This window comes from Tachypleus tridentatus, unplaced genomic scaffold (assembly GCF_004210375.1).
Source record: "Tachypleus tridentatus isolate NWPU-2018 unplaced genomic scaffold, ASM421037v1 Hic_cluster_2, whole genome shotgun sequence".
NCBI lineage: Eukaryota > Metazoa > Arthropoda > Merostomata > Xiphosura > Limulidae > Tachypleus > Tachypleus tridentatus.
In genome coordinates this window covers 48,442,032-48,459,963 of record NW_027467782.1, presented here as the reverse complement: position 1 = coordinate 48,459,963, position 17,932 = coordinate 48,442,032, and the positions used below count along the sequence as shown (strand labels likewise).

The 17,932-nt window shown below is 32.4% G+C and overlaps 1 protein-coding gene across 2 annotated transcripts; it reads right to left on the bottom strand.

Annotated features, from left to right (window-relative positions):
• Window positions 1-211: 211 nt before the first annotated feature.
• On the bottom strand, window positions 212-13,489 carry Kdsr (3-ketodihydrosphingosine reductase). Of its 2 annotated transcripts, XR_013024398.1 has the most exons (11): window positions 13,302-13,489; window positions 10,901-10,990; window positions 9,879-9,938; window positions 9,267-9,332; window positions 8,769-8,864; window positions 7,448-7,639; window positions 5,442-5,525; window positions 4,893-4,976; window positions 3,523-3,586; window positions 2,234-2,335; window positions 1,595-1,616 (listed from the first exon to the last, which is right to left on the bottom strand). XR_013024398.1 is itself a non-coding variant. In XM_076487251.1 (10 exons), the coding sequence occupies exons 1-10, from the start codon at window positions 13,398-13,400 to the stop codon at window positions 1,506-1,508; spliced, it is 984 nt and encodes a 327-aa protein (XP_076343366.1). In that variant the 5' UTR covers window positions 13,401-13,489; the 3' UTR covers window positions 212-1,505. The 2 variants fall into 2 exon arrangements, 1 of the variants encoding a protein (XP_076343366.1); XM_076487251.1 differs by lacking the exon at window positions 3,523-3,586 and having other exon boundaries at window positions 212-1,616.
• Window positions 13,490-17,932: the final 4,443 nt, after the last annotated feature.

Genomic DNA, 17,932 nt, shown 5'->3' with positions numbered 1-17,932 from the left:
TCTTCTGGAACACAAACTTGTTATGCATGTCCTGTCTTCTGGAAACACAAACTTGTTATGCATGTCCTGTCTTCTGGAAACACAAACTTGTTATGCATGTCCTGTCTTCTGGATTGTTATGCATGTCCTGTCTTCTGGAAACACAAACTTGTTATGCATGTCCTGTCTTCTGGAAACACAAACTTGTTATGCATGTCCTGTGTTGTTATGCCTGTCTTCTGGAAACACAAACTTGTTATGCATGTCCTGTCTTCTGGAAACATTAACTTGTTATGCATGTCCTGTCTTCTGGAAACACAAACTTGTTATGCATGTCCTGTCTTCTGGAAACACAAACTTGTTATGCATGTCCTGTCTTCTGTTGTTATGCATGTCCTGTCTTCTGGAAACACAAACTTGTTATGCATGTCCTGTCTTCTGGAAACTTGTTATGCATGTCCTGTCTTCTGGAAACACAAACTTGTTATGCATGTCCTGTCTTCTGGAAACACAAACTTGTTATGCATGTCCTGTCTTCTGGAAACACAAACTTGTTATGCATGTCCTGTCTTCTGGAAACACAAACTTGTTATGCATGTCCTGTCTTCTGGAGCTTGTTATGCAAACACAAACTTGTTATGCATGTCCTGTCTTCTGGAAACACAAACTTGTTATGCATGTCCTGTCTTCTGGAAACACTAACTTGTTATGCTGTCCTGTCTGGTTATGCATGTCCTGTCTTCTGGACTTGTTATGCATGTCCTGTCTTCTGGAAACACAAACTTGTTATGCATGTCCTGTCTTCTGGAAACACAAACTTGTTATGCATGTCCTGTCTTCTGGAAACACAAACTTGTTATGCATGTCCTGTCTTCTGGAAACACAAACTTGTTATGCATGTCCTGTCTTCTGGAAACTTGTTATGCATGTCCTGTCTTCTGGAAACACAAACTTGTTATGCATGTCCTGTCTTCTGGAAACACAAACTTGTTATGCATGTCCTGTCTTCTGGAAACACAAACTTGTTATGCATGTCCTGTCTTCTGGAAACACAAACTTGTTATGCATGTCCTGTCTTCTGGAAACACAAACTTGTTATGCATGTCCTGTCTTCTGGAAACACAAACTTGTTATGCATGTCCTGTCTTCTGGAAACACAAACTTGTTATGCATGTCCTGTCTTCTGGAAACACAAACTTGTTATGCATGTCCTGTCTTCTGGAAACACAAACTTGTTATGCATGTCCTGTCTTCTGGAAACACAAACTTGTTATGCATGTCCTGTCTTCTGGAAACATTAACTACTTCATTATCAACACAGTGAAAACAAATATTGACACGTTTAATTTCTCATACAAGTAATGGACACGTTTTTAAAATTAAAAAAAACTTCTTATTATCTGAACCTGAAACACCTTCTTTGGTCCACAATTTTAACTGGATTATTTAGTCTGATAAGAAAAGAAAAAGGTGAAGTCCGGACATTCTCCTGGACACAAGAGTTAGTACCATTCCGGATACACTGATTACTCCATCTTCTTACTCTCTTCTCTTCGACGAGCACACTTGGCTACTTTCCTGTCACTCATAAACAAAAATACAACTCCAATAATCCTAAATATCCCCATGAGGAAAACCTGTTAAGTAAAAAAATTCAACCAATCATATAGAAGTAAATCTCACTTTTCATCCAATAGTGACAGTTTACATGATACATTAATTTGTGAAAGGATGTATAAAGAAATAAGACATCGATAGTAAATGAAATGACATATACAGAAGTATTATATAATTAATATGGGAAATGAAAATATGTAAACAGATGTAATATATCACAACGTAGAAATGTTTAGGGACAACAATGGATCTATTGGTCTGTCTTGGATCTCCCAGTCTCTAAACTAAAGTAAAAATGTTAGATAACTAACTGTATAAAAAAATCTTAAAACGAACCCTCATCATAATAACTCTTGCTATATAATGTTCCAAAAGTAACTAGCATCTCTCTTAAGTTACAAATATTCAGACCTAAGTTGATTTGATGAGAAAATATATCTTTATTCAAAGTAATAACAATCTTTAAAACTAACAACATTATTACTGTGTTTGTTTTCAGTTATGTAAGGAAGTTATTGAAATCTAACTCTATAGACGAAAGTTTTCACTGATAAAAATATCTACTTATGAAACACTACGAAAAGTGACTGACAAAACGTTTGTCTGGCTCTAACTACCAGACAAACATAAAGCTCACTTCTACAAGCAAGTCTGTAGCTGAAACAGCAGGCATCATTCCTGAGCAAAGTCTAGTGAGCATCCAGCCCTCCGAGCCAACCGAGCTTGTAAACCTGCCATACTGAAAAACAGCCAGGTAATGTTACTAAGAACAGAAAATATTACTGTCCTATCAGGTGAAAATACAATACTACAGTATTCATAAGTTATCTAATAAATACAGAAATCTGTCTCTATGTTTACAGTTTGAATCTAAAACCACAATCTGTAGAACAAAAACACTAAAGTAGGCTGAAAATCCTACACAAGTATTTTTACAATTACACAAAAAGGGTTAACAAGGCTGTTCAAGTTTTCTTGAGGAACTCCAGATATAATTATTTCACCATTTTACCATACATGTAAAACAGTGTGGAATTTAAAATGTACACCACAGAAATTATTATTTAATAACAAAGAAAGTAAAACTAGTTATGACTTCAACTCTTTATGAAAGCTTATGCTTTAAGATTTAACACAAACCATTTAAATCCTAAAATGAGTTGTTTTAAATTAGAATAAATATTAAAATATTTACATTTTCTAGATCTGCTAGTTACACAACACCATTCACATTGAGACTTTTACACATTCATCAGTTTTAACACCATTAAATGGTGTGTTGTAGCAGGTGAATACACTGTTCTCCTATATACATAACACTGCTTTAAATGTTATTTATCAGCTGAGTGACAAAAACATTCAGTATAAACTAATCAGTATTTATCAAACATCTGTTGATAACCACGAATAACATTAGTGTTTTAGTATGCTACCATAGAGTCTTCCTTGGGAAAATTCAAATAATTAAGTATTTGTACAGTCCAACCATAATACGAGTACAATAAATATATTTGTATTTGCGTATGTCCAAGTGTTATGTTACAGTAAACATATGTCCTGGAATAAATACCAGTGTTATGTAACAATAAATATATTTGTACTAGCATCATGTCACAATATTTTATTATCTTATCTAAAGAATGAGAAAACACATTTTCTTAACCCTATAACCACATGTATCCTGTACTATAAATGATACAATGTCTTAATGTATTACATTCAAAATTTCATTGAACTAATTTTTGTTTATGTTATACCAATTAGTATAATATAATTTATTAGCTAATAATCCATATTTTAAATTTTTAACTCTTTAAGATAATATTTTTAAAAATCCTGAATTTCCCCTGGTGTGACACGAGTGACATTTTCTATAGTTAGCTTCTCTTCTTTATTTAACTACAAAATTAAACATACACTACTCACTATAAAATCATCATTGTTCAGAAAACCATAATTTTCATAGCCTTCATTCTGATTGGTCACAGAGCTATCAAATAGAAAAGTAGACCTCTTCTGCCACATTCTCTCTTTCAAGATATGTTAATAGTTCTTACATTTAATTATGTATTACCTATAACTAACAGAAAGCCAAGATTTTCAGCTATCAAATGAGGTTTTATATTACATTGTGTTCTGAACAGATAAATCATTAATTTCACTTGTAGTACAGGCTTTGTTCCCATGGAAAAGGTAAAAACATCTAGCTTGGATGAATTTTGTGAAGGCTCTTGTTGCATAGTAGTTAGCCAAAAAAATTGTGATTAAATAGTCTGTGTGTTGCATATTCTGTGATGCATTATTTAATTAATGAAAATGCACTTCTACCATTAGTATAAAAAGTAGGGTTAAGTGTTATTAATAACCAACATCAAACATCAGTTATTTTGAAATTTAATTTTTATTATTATAAAAGTAAAATCTAAAAATAGGGATTTATTTTGGTTAATTAAGACTAGATTAGAAAAAAACAAAACAAAGCAACCAGCTTTTGGGTAATATAATTCAATAGTGTAATGTGAACTGCACATTTTCCAAGTGATTTACAACTGATAATAGAAACAACAGCAGTTAGACACGATTCAAATGGTAATTAAAGAGGTCAATAAAACAATAATATTTAATTATAAATAGATGTATTGTTACAAATCTAAATCTGTTTTGGATAAACTAATGCAGTTTCTGCTACACTTGAAGTCATTCTGCTGTCTAGAAAGAGAATAATTTTGTTTTGTTTTTTTTGTTTATCGGGTCATCCAAATTGACCAACCTTGTATTGAGTTAGGGTAGAAAAAAAATTAAAAAGATATAAAGTTTTACTGAAAACACAAATTTGAGAGATTGCACAAATGAAATTTAAGATTTTTAGATGAGGAAAAGCATCTGTACTCTTGACATGAAAATCCCTTTGCATGCAGCCTATTCAAAATAAATACTTTGTCAAAATATTCAAGGATGAATCTTTATTTTAGTTTATTAAATATACTTTATTAAAATATATTTTGTGAGTGAAAGACTTGTAATGGTTATTGAAAGACTGCCAAATTTTGTGAAGATATACACATTATATTAATAGTTAGTAATATTAAATCTATAAACACTTTGAATGAGGTCACGTGGTCGGTCAAATTGACCCAGACCATGTTGAGAGTTAATGTGTTACATTACAAAAAAAAATGCACATAGATGTAAAGCATTTTTTGATAGTTTCTTAACTTACATGTGACTTATAACATTCTTATATTCACACTTAACTGAAGACTATGAACTACACACAAACAAAATTTAAAGCTTACCAAAGAATCGTCTAACATTTTACATGCAACTTCCTCGGCAGAGAAAAGTCCTCCTGATTCAGATATCTCCTGGGTTTCTTGAGGCTACATGAAGCAACAAGAACATTTTAATACAACTTAAAGCTATCTGCCTAGTGTTTCAATACTGAATATTAGTATCACTGTAACTTAGTGCTATACTTTATGCTAAACACTGCCTCTTCTTTAGAACAAAGTCAGCTATAGAAATTATGTTATAGCACAATCTCCAGGACAAAACATATCATCACTAAAATGTATTTTTTAAAACTTCTGGTGCAGAACAAGCAAATTGACTTGTATAAATAACTCATTCTCAACAGCTAATAAAACACAAATTTCTACAAGAATACAATTCTTGAAGAATCTCCATTTTCCTGAGTTTTATATCAATTCATATGCTCTCCAAATCTTTCTCTCTTCAATTCTATTCAGTTTGTTTCAATAGGTTTCAGAGAAAGTATGTAGAATTAATGATTCATGTATCACACAAGCTAAAAGAAAGTTTCAGTGAGTAAAGTTTATTTTTACTTTGGTTTTTTGTTCTTCAGCAAACCCAGGAGTATTTGTGTCCGGAGGGAAAGAGATAGTAACCCTGATGTTGTATGGCTTTACCTACAAACAAACAAAAACAAGGAACAATTATGTTAGTTCAACAACTATAACCTAAAACAATAAACAGTACTGTGTTTTAGGTTTAGCAAGTTTAAACCAATTCAAATGTTATTATTTAATTTCCTCATCCATAAATATCTCTGAGTAACCACAGATAACTCTGTCTCACACTGTAAAGAGATGTCTTCTTACCACACATCACTGGTCATTAGAATACTTCCAACAAGAACATAATATCTTTTTAACGTTTTGTCAGAGCAGTAAAATAGAATGAAAGATTCAGGGATATGTGTTTTTAAGGTGAGTATCAGAAACTTCACACAACAACAGTTTTCAAGTCTTTTTAAATCACTGTACAGTAACATAAATTTATGTGTGAGAACAATGTTAGGAGACAACACCTAATTCATTATTAAATATTACACAGAGGACTAACTGTTCAATGATTAAGTTTTTTATCATATAATTTTAAAAAGTTGCTCAAATTACGTGTCCTGATGAAAGTTTCTCTTATGTGCCCATTGATATGAATTACACTTTACTTGTTCCAGTCTTTATATCCCACTATATGGTTCATGGTAATCTTAACCTCATGACTATTCATTTACAATGCCCTCTTTATACCAGATCGGTACATAAGTTACCAATTATTATTTCTTGTTCATTTTTTCCAAAAATGACAAAATTATCAAGCCCAAGCTCCTGCCATTGTGGAGAGGCATGGCAGGATAGTGTGAGATAAGGTAAGTATTATCAGAATAACATTTTTGGTAAACGAAAATGTAAACTTCTGAAGCACATTTTCCCTCCTATCACACTTTAGTTATTATCCAACACTGACAAGGTAGAGCAACCAGTGAAGGCAAAATATGTACAGTAAGTGTCTGTGTAGGAAAACAGGTAAGTAAAATGAAATATAGTATTATATACCAGCAGGGTCTAAAATACTTTTGGAACAGGGACACTGTTCTTGTGGATAACGTGAAACAGAAAAAGACCAACCAGTTACAGTGTCATTGTGAGATGAAACATACAGGGAGGGACATGTGTTACAAAACTGGTTCTCCCTGCAATACTAAATACATCTGGAAATATTGTACATGCTCACAAGGCCCCACAAATGAGGTCCCACATCTTGTTGTTGTAATTATAAGGCTGTGGGCCCAAAAATAAATCCGAAGTGTTGTAGTAAGTACACGTGGACTGTAGTATGATATTAAGGGAACCCAACCTGAATGTTACAGAATGTTGCAGTTGAACTAACAGATTTATGAAGAGAAAGCAGACAGTACAAGAGTGAATAAACCCTCACTCTAACTTGAAGAAGCCCAACATGCAACAAGCTAAACTTGGAATTATGGACCCAGAAACCCAACCTGAATGTTACAGAATGTTGAGTGCAAGTCACAGGAATTACTAGAAGGCAAGCAACACTCAAATGGGTCAGTCTTCCCCCCAACCTTAAGAAACACAGAATGCAACAAGCTGCACTTGGAAAAAAGGGCCATTCATTTTATTTTGTTTGTTTTTGTAGTAGAAACTAAACAATAGGCTCAAGATTCATGAGAATACTTCAATAGAATACATTAACACTTAAAGAATACATTAAAAATACAGCAACAAATCTGAAAACAAACCTGAAGTAATCAGGTGAGACCATCATTGTAATTTCTGAAGTTGAGAAAAAGCAAATAGATGAAATGACAGAACTTTTACACAGATCTGCTATAAAGGGTGGATTGACATAGGTAGAGTCATGAGATTAAAACTGTTACAAGTGATCTGGTGGAGTGTAAAAATTGGAGCAAGATAAATATAATTCATACTAATGCTCCGATGGGCAGAGCAGAGAAATTTTCATCAGGATAAAGTGTGTTTCAGAATACAATCTATGTATCCGATGCCAATGTTCGTTATCTTACTTCCATCTGGAGAGCTTCTGCTAATCCCTGCAAGGCAAATTTGGACGCAGAGTACGCTGTGTAACCATAGAGACCTAGCAGGCCTGCTAGTGATGAAACAAAGACAATCCTTCCTTTTCTCTGAGCTTTCATGTACGGAAGGACTGCTCGGGTTGTGTATATACTTCCTAAATAGTTGACACTCATCATTCTCTGAAATAAAATAGGTTAAGTAATTATCATAAAAACATCTTTAAACAGAGGTTTACAGACAAACAGCAATACAACAGATACATGATGGAAATATATCACAACAGAGGTTTACAGACAAACAGCAATATATAGTAGATACACAACAGCTCTTGTTAAATATCACGAACCATGGATTAGCAATATCCATTAACAAACATGATTAAAATAAAAAGGACAATATAAAATAACTATTATTAGTATCTACTCTAACACTAAATAAATAAACATACCTTCAATTTAGTTCAGTTTTTTTACACTAGACATGATAAGCTGTTTTTACACTATATTATATTCATGATAAAAATTAGCATTCAGAAAACATGTATTATTACTCAACAGAATTTTACTGATGTAAAAATTCTTAAACTTATTCATCAGATAGATTATCACATATAAATTATGAAATTGAGCTAACACCTTTAACAAAGTGGACACTATATACACAGAAAAAAATAATTTTTTAGCAGTTATTTCTAACACCAGGGGTTACTATTTAGTTTTACTTTAGGAAGATTCTAAAATTTACAGACTTGAAATCATTAGATTTCGACACTGTAACCTGTTGACACTGATGGTTGGATTGATTTGTAGTACAGATTAAATTTTACACAGACTTGAAATAATTAGATTTTGACACTGATGGTTGGATTGATTTGTAGTACAGATTAAATTTTACACAGACTTGAAATAATTAGATTTTAACACTGATGGTTGGATTGATTTGTAGTACAGATTAAAATTTACACAGGCTTGAAAAAAAAATCATTAGATTTTTTTACATTGTAAACTGTTGACAGTGATGGTTGGATTTATTTGTGGCACAATCTAAAGTTTACAGATTTGAAAGAACTTGTCCTTTAACAATTAGTTTCTCTTTTAACGTCAACATACACTGACATACAAGCCTCACATTTTTAGTATAATCTTATTTTATTACACAGGAAGTACAACTGTAAGACAAAACTAGAACTGCTATTTTTATCACTGATTCACAAACAAAAGAAAACCTATTTTCCAATTATAGCATTCATTAAAAAACAACAAATTCATCATGGTAGATATAAAAGTAGTACAACTGTTTTAAACAGACCTGAAAATCTTCTAATGGGGTCTCCTCAAAACGATAACTAACAGAAGTACCTGCACAATTGACCAGCATGAAGATAGGACCTGCCTTTTCCTGGGCCTTCGGTTAAAACAGAATAATATAAAAAAATCACAACAGAGAGAAGTTACATTACCAAAAACACCGAATATACAACATAACACTTGTAAGTTCTTATAAAAGAAAAGCTAACACTGATGTTTTCATTGTTACGCTAGAGAGAACACATTGGTAAAACTGTAGTCAATATATCAGAACAGATGTTATTGTCATTAATGTAATAGAAACAACAAACAATGTGGTTTAACTGTACGTTTTTCATGAGCAGGCACTAGATTACTGAACTATTTCAAGCTCATATGTTCAACACTGACATTAAAGTATTTACTTTGTATTTCATGTTTATTGTCCATATTTCTTCAGTATGAAAAACAAGTGCTTATTACATTCTAATAAATGAAACCCATGGTGGTTTTGTCTTACCATATTTACTGCATCTTCTATGGCACTGTAATTTTTAGTGACATCTACAGAAAATATCTGTATTTTCTGTAAGAAAAAAGATATTTCTCATGTGTGACAACATAACATCTGTGTATAGTTTTTTAGAATAATTTTTCAGTTCTGGTAATATGTTTTAATACTACAAGCATAATATTCACAAGTGAACATACTTTATGTTCTAATAATCTGATGAGTGTTCTCCATTTTTCAGGCCAATTAACTATAAATATGTCATACTTTCAACAACATTCACAGGGTTAAAGACTACAAAATCAAATCTATCTTTTGGATAAAACAAAAGTTAGGAGGTCTGATTCTTAACAAAGTCCAGGAAGTTTACTCATTAGATCTGGGAGAATTAAGTCTTAATGGAAAATAATGAGTGATTTTATTACTACAGAAAATGTAATTATGCTGTTCAAGTAATTTTGTGGACATAAAACATGTAGACTGTTTGTTTACTATCAGGGATAAGTCACTACAAAAAGATTATATCTCCTTTTCACAAGAAAACCTGCAAAGGGTAACTATTTTTCTCAGCAAGTACTCTAAATGCTCTATCCAGTTTCTAGCTTCAAATTTCCAACACACTTGTTTGTCCGGTTCTCGAACAAATCGTAGGAGTTCTTCTTGAGTTGCCTCCAAACGTTCCTAAGTGAAAAAAAAAAGTTTAGAAGTTAATTAATGATGCATTTGATATGTTACTAGTTGTGACGCATCTGATATGTTACCAGTTGTGACGCATCTGATACATTACCAGTTGTGCGAGACTAAATACATGTGATTAAACAACATGGGAGCTATCTACTGGTTGATTTTTAATTATTTGCATCCCAAGATGATAGTAACGACACAACTGACAGAATGTAGCTCAAAGGGGCGAACAAAGAAACATTTTCAACATGTATTTAAACATAATTAATGAACAATCTAAGTAGCAGATTTAGTAAGATTTATACAATTATGTGATTTTATTTAACTCATTTATCTTCTCATTTTAATCTAACTTATAACAAAATCTTTTTAAAATTTATAACTCTAATAAGGTCCCCCCAGGAGTGCATAATGCTGCCTGCCTTTAAAATAAGGGCTAAGTTTGAAGAATTACAAATTGAAATTGACTGAAACACAGGTATTGTTTCAGCAGAATCTCTCCTGTTGAGATTTAGTATTTTAATTTCTTAAGTTCTATAGAACCAAATATAGATATATATTTCAAACAGTTGTTTCATACTTTCCAACTGAGAACATTCATGTATCACTAGCCACAATGAATATCAAATTTTGGACACATGAATCAGAACTGAATTTTACTCTGAGTTTGTTTTTTTTACAAGCCGAATCATTAAAAACGAACCTGCAATAGCTAACAGCAACCAATCTGTTTCAAAAGTTAAAGAATCTGAAACGTTTCAGATGTTCCCATATTTAACACAAGATTTTACTTTTAATGTTTGGTGTTCTTGGTATATACTCATAAGTTGAGTACAGTTTACTAAACACAACAGAAAAAACTAGATGGAAAACAGTCAAGCAGAGTTTTGGTACTTAATCTAATAAACAATGACACCAACTCCAAACTTATCTACAGTTATGCACAAACAGCTACTGACCTCATTTCTTGCAAGCAATGTCACACTTGCTCCTCTATATACAGCATCAACAGCTACAGCCTTCCCTATTCCACTGGAACCTCCTGTTATCTGAAATTTTAACATAAACAAACACACTGCATCAAAATTGAATAACTTACATGGTAAATTGGAGCAGCATTAGCAGTTATCCCTTGACGACCCCACGTGAAGTTCAATTCTCTAGTCCTTATTCTTAACGGTCACACTACGTTAGGATACTACGACTTCCAAAGAGGGAAACAACTACTGTTAACTGACAGTTGAGAGAACTACATTTTAAACAGTAATTATAGAAACAAACTTTTAGCAAGTTGGGCAAATGTTTATAATTATAATAAATGCAAGGTGCAAGAGAATGCATGAGTTATTGTAATTAAAATTATCAATGTAATTTTGATGGGAATAACCTAAAGAGTATTATGGTTTTATAGCTGATCAGTGTCTTAAGCTATCCATGAAGAATGCTGTTCCTACTGCTAGGACAATTTCATTGTATAGATCACTGGTTTTATCACACTACGAGTATCGTGTTCAGTCTTGGGCTCCGTACCTTAGGGAAAACGTTGAACTGTTGGAAATGGTTCATAGAAAGGTTGTCTTATAAAGATTTCCGAAACTGTTTTCCCTTAACAAAAAACACCACTAGAGGGAGTTTGACTGATATGTTTAAGACTGTTTATGCAGCATCTCTTGTCACAGTCAGAATGATAGCTCTAGGGAACAGAAATATAAACTTTGGTACAGTTGGAATCACCTTCAACAAGACAGTTTTATTTTTCTAAGAGAATGGTTGGCCTTTGATGTCGGTTATCTTCTGTTACATTAGAAACAGTAAATTTAAAAAAAGCTTGACAAATATATGAACTATAATGGCAGGCTTGAGTGTTCAACTTTTGTTTTGGATGAGATAACCTAGGTGGTTTAAGAGACTTTCTGCTGACCTTAAGTTTTATGTTAAGATTCTTTTCCATATGCAAATGCATGTGCCTTAACTCAGTGGTAGATTAGCAGAAGGGTGAATGGGGCTACTGCCCAAAGGCAAATGGGGTCCCAAAAAGTTTAGGCTTGGATACCATGTGTGAAGTATTGTTGAGAAAGGAAGAATGGTTAGAAAAAGAACGGACATTTAAAAATGTTTCTGTCAGATTTGGAGCTCAGCTTGAAATTTTGATCGTTTTGAATAGATAATTTTTAGAGCAAAATGTATGTTGTCAAAGTAGGATCAACTCTTAAAAATATACATGTAGAGAAAAATAGAATGAACTTAATAAGTACACAACCATCTGTTAATGAAGAAGCATATTCAATTGTGAAGTAACATTTTATCTTGTACAATGAAAAATAATATGCAATGAGAGAGACCCAGAGACCCCCATATTATTCACTGTTCCATGAAGTGTCTTCATCCACCATTACCAAAAATTAACAGTGAACAGGAGTTTAATGTTTATGTGATGCTACTGACAAAAACAGAACTATCTGACATTTAAAATAAATTATAGTAGTAACAAGATACTTTGAATAATATTAAAATATCCTTCCATGCCACAAGACTAACAACTGGCTTTCATTGAGACATAAACGTTTTAATTCAACCAATGTAGTTTTAATCCACGAATTATCATAATACATATTTTAAAAAGGTATTTCACTGTGTCTAGAATTTATCTCAAACTAGAGAAACTCTTTTGGTTTTAGGTTGTGAAATTAAATATTTTATTTATACTATCAGTATCAAATTCAAGCTGTTTGGCCAGCACGTTTCATTGTTACATCAGAAGCTGTACAATTGTACATATTATAGTACTGATATCTGTTCTTATTAACAATTTCAAAATAGCTAAACAAAGAATTTATAATAAAGTATAATGATTTCTTCAAATATTAAATATACTAATAAAAATTACCTTTCTTTACATCATTTATTTGATAGAAAAATATCCAGTGTTCAAACCCTAAGATTTTACTCCTAATTATGTCTGAAGACAAAAGTACAAATTAGGTTATCAATATTTTACTATTGGCTAATAGTGAAATTATGATGAACAAACCAAAATTACATGTATATTACATACATATATATATATATACTTTATAATGTATATTAATAAAATGGTCAAATTAAAGTATTTCTGTTTAAAACTACATGAAACCAACGTTATAACAACTGTATTATTCCAAGTTCTCCTAATCGTATCCTGACAAAGCTTTGTTGGTTCGATCAAGTAACTTGTAAACTTCTACCGTACCAATAGAACACGAATACTTAGTGAAGCCGTAACGTTAGTAATATGAAGATAATAATTCCATTTAGGAAAATCGTTCAGAACAAAGTTATGAACTCACTGCTTAATTAGTAATTACTATTATTGATTCATACCATAACATGGGATCCTGACAAAGATACTTTATGTTGTATGTAACTTTTGAGTACAAAAGCTAGAACTCCAAACAAAATAATAACTAGTAGTAACCACATCCCCAAACTCTATCCCTTTCCAACTAGGCCTACTATTACTAGTCTCATGTAGACTAGCTCTAACACTTTGTTCAAATGAGTATTTTCATGTACCATAAAATTACTAGAGGGCGTTTTCAGCTTTTTCAAATCTAAAAAAAACGACAAAAACACAATAAATTCATATTACTTTATTTCAGCTTGCATTTGGAGTTTTACTCATTTATACTTATTCATACTGTAAGGAAATTAATGGCTAAATCTTCAACGTTTTTCAGTATTTAAATATTTCAGTACAATAAAAGTACAAAAATAAATAAATTTGAACAACACTGTAAGTATGAAGTAGTGTCGGGCGCCCACAGAAATCAATCTGTCAGACTGTGGTATCTGAGGTTTTTTTATGTGGACTCTGTTGCCAGCAAAAACAAAATTAGCAAGAGGGGATCCTCAGTAGCTACGGCACTAGAAATTATTTTAAGTATGATTATAGTAAGTTAATCTACGAGCCTTGTTTTTTTTTTCATAACCTATATTTTTACGCGCCAGCAATAACACGCTTGGAGCGCACGTATATCCAATTCGGTTTAATTATTCATCAGGATTTCTACCACTCTACCACCAAATTGAAATTCTTTTAGTCAGGGTCAAAGTTAATTAATCTATTTCGTACTTCTAAAGTGTGAATAATTTTTAGTTGCGGCACAACGACTCCGAGTTTGTTTGTTCGTTACTCAAGTAAAGATTCTGAGTTCATAGTATTTGACCTTTTGATTGATGTATTTAATCAATGACTAGATGTTGCTTAATAGCTAAGTATAAATATATAAAGTTTGAAGACTGTTTGAACGGGAAATGAAGAAAAATATTACAAATTTAACATAGTAACAGATATTAAACGTTTCGACAGGATTTTGTCATCATCATGTTCAAGTAGTTTACATGATTGTATATAAAGTGTGATAACAAAATCCTGTACATCTGTTACTACCCATTCAAACTGTCTCCCAATTTTATTGCTCAGTTATTGGTTTCCTGGGATCCCAGGATTCTGGGTTAGAGTGGAACTATATTGCACAGTTATTGGTATCTTGGTGTCCCAGGATTTTGGGTTAGAGTGGAACTACATTGCTCAATTAAGATGGCTTCTTTGATTTTAACTTTCATGTTCAGTTTTTAATTTAAAATTAGTGTCTTACAAATATAGATATACCGATATTTTATACACACACACATATGTATATATATATACGAGGACTTAAATTATACAAAATAATCTGCATTTCAAATTACAAGTTTGGTTCTCTTCTGCACATGAAGTTGAGGATCATGCACCCTTGTGACTATACCACGAGATCTCTGAAGGTCATAAAGAATCGACAAAAGCAAAAGTCATTTAAAAAACGATAATTAATATGTAGTTGTAAGGTTGCTTTATGTTTATTTATTTTAGCTTCTTAAGCCATTTCTTTTACCTATCTAACGGATATTATATGTATTTTAATAAGACGCATTCAGCCAGTGACAAACAATAAGTGTGATGAAATAAGTTACAAAATAGATACATAATCGTTTAACAAAGGATTTTGCCATTTAGAAGCAAATGCACTTTATTTGTGGGTCAGAATACAACATTTCGAGGGCATGGCCAGATGGTAAAGGCACTCGACTCGTAATGCGACGGCCGCGGGTTCAAAGTCCCGTCACACTAAACATGCTCACCCTTTCAGTCATGGGGGCGTTATAAAGTAAGGGCAATCCCACTATTAGTTTGTAAAAGTATAGCCCAAAAGCTGGCGGTGGGTGGTGATGACTAGCTTCCTTCCTTCTAGTCTTGTACCACTAAATTAGGGATGACTAGAGCAGATAGCCCTCGTATAGATTTGCGCAAAATTCAAAAACAAACATTTCAAGAATAATTTCTTACTAACAACTAGTCTATGTTACTGCTCATGAGGCATTCCCGTCGCACCAAACATGCTCGCCCTTTCAGCCGTGGGTGCGTTATAATGTGACGGTCAATCCCACTATTCATTGGTTAAAGAGTAGCCCAAGAGTTGGCGGTGGGTGGTGATGACTAGCTGCCTTCCCTCTAGTCTTACACTGCAAAATTAGGGGCGGCGAGCGCATAGTCCTCGTGTAGCTTTGCGTGAAATTCAAAACAAACATATATAGACAAGGGTATTCCTCATAATGTAGAAGAGGTTGGGGAAAGTAACAGGACTACCTTCCATAAAAAAAACATACAAAAACTTTTAAGTTGTTTCTTGTGGTATGACAATGAAATAAACTTTTCATAGCAGGATAAAGGATCGTGTTTATTATGTCATCTTTATGATTTTAAAATTAATAAAAATTTTGGAATATATTTCACTTGAGCTTCCAGATTTCAAACGTCCTCTACACTGTACACTGGTATCCTTTATAGAATATCACAGTATGGCACTCATTGTAATTGTAGGGCACGAAATATATTAGCTGAATACAAGTTGCATTATAAAACATTGAATATATTTGTAAATTGGAGTTTGCTTATATAGAACAATATATCTTAATCTTGCATGACATTTTTAGCCCAAAGAGGAACCTATTGGCCAATCTACTAACCTATTAAAAAAATGTAAAGCTTTTCCTTAAAATTTACTGCTTCTATCACATCTCCATTTCAATAAGCAACTGCCCTGTCAAAATTTACATTTGGGTCCACTAGTCTGCCAATCTTCCTGTTGAGCATGAAAAATTAATGCATGCCACCGCTACAAATTTCCTTATAATCTTGTCCAATGAGGTAACCCATCTTCTCACAACTACATATATATATATTTTCTAACAAGCCTTTTATATGAAACCTTGTTGAATGCTTTGTGAAAATCCAGATATATTACATCCACACCCATAAACATTCATTTTTTCGAAGATCTTCCCCATACCCATTGATTGCTCATTCATCATATAGGGTATGGTCTGCCTCAAGCAAATGAATGAGTGTGCATTATATTCTGTGTGTGGCTTCCAAATATTCTGCATGAATTTGGAGCAGCTATAGACAATGGGTTAAAGAAACCACGTTGATTGTCAAACAAAAATCTGCAGTCTAGGAGTAAGTTTTTGCATCACGACCATGTTTAATTATACAAACCCATTTTGAAGAAATATATTTTGTGAGTTGGTAACATCTTCACACGGAAATAAAAATATTTTGAAGGTAATACCTGTAAACAAAACTTTTCTAATTAAAGCATTTTGTTGTTGTCTAACATTTTTTAAATTTAAGATTTGATAAAATATGTTACATCATTAATATTTGCTTCAGTGGTGAAATGTTTTACATATTTCAAAATATTTATTCAACCAGTCATAAAATAGGGTAGCTTGTGGTATTCAACACCTTCTCTGATAGTAGGTGTGTTGCTGGACATCTAATTAAGCTGTATTAAATATCTTAATTTGATGTAAAGAAAAAACAGTGTGACCTAGTGGTTTGGTTTGTTATGAATTTCATGCAAAGCTACTTGAGGGCTATCTGCACTAGCTGTCCCTAATTTAGCAGTGTAATACTAGAGGGAAGGTAAGCTAGTCATCACCATCCACTGCCAACTTTTGAGCTATTCTTTTACCAACAAATAGTGGAATTGACTGTAACATTATAACGCCCCACAGCTGAAAGGGTGAGCATGTTTGGTGTGATGGGGATTTGAACCCACGACCCTCGGATTAAGAGTCGCGTATCTTAACCACCTGACCATGCCAGGCCACTAATATCTTTTAACTTGTCAAGTAAATTCTCATGATCTGCAACTACCACTATTTTACAAACAGACAAATCACCTGAGGATATAGTAAATTACAACCATAAAAACTACTTGAGAATTGTGCATTCATCAAGATTAAAGTGTGTGTACAACTTCATATGATCTAGTGTATTTATAAACACCAGAAGACCATTCAAGTTTAACCTGTTAAAGTTTAACCTGTTAAAAGAAAAAAAAGCTTAATTAACAAAACAAATAAAACATGGAACATCTTTCAAGTTGTGGTTTATTTATAAATAAAACATGGAACATCTTTCAAGTTGTGGTTTATTTATAAATAAAACATGGAACATCTTTCAAGTTGTGGTTTATTTATAAATAAAACATGGAACATCTTTCAAGTTGTGGTTTATTTATAAATAAAACATGGAACATCTTTCAAGTTGTGGTTTATTTATAAATAAAACATGGAACATCTTTCAAGTTGTGGTTTATTTATAAATAAAACATGGAACATCTTTCAAGTTGTGGTTTATTTATAAATAAAACATGGAACATCTTTCAAGTTGTGGTTTATTTATAAATAAAACATGGAACATCTTTCAAGTTGTGGTTTATTTATAAATAAAACATGGAACATCTTTCAAGTTGTGGTTTATTTATAAATAAAACATGGAACATCTTTCAAGTTGTGGTTTATTTATAAATAAAACATGGAACATCTTTCAAGTTGTGGTTTATTTATAAATAAAACATGGAACATCTTTCAAGTTGTGGTTTATTTATAAATAAAACATGGAA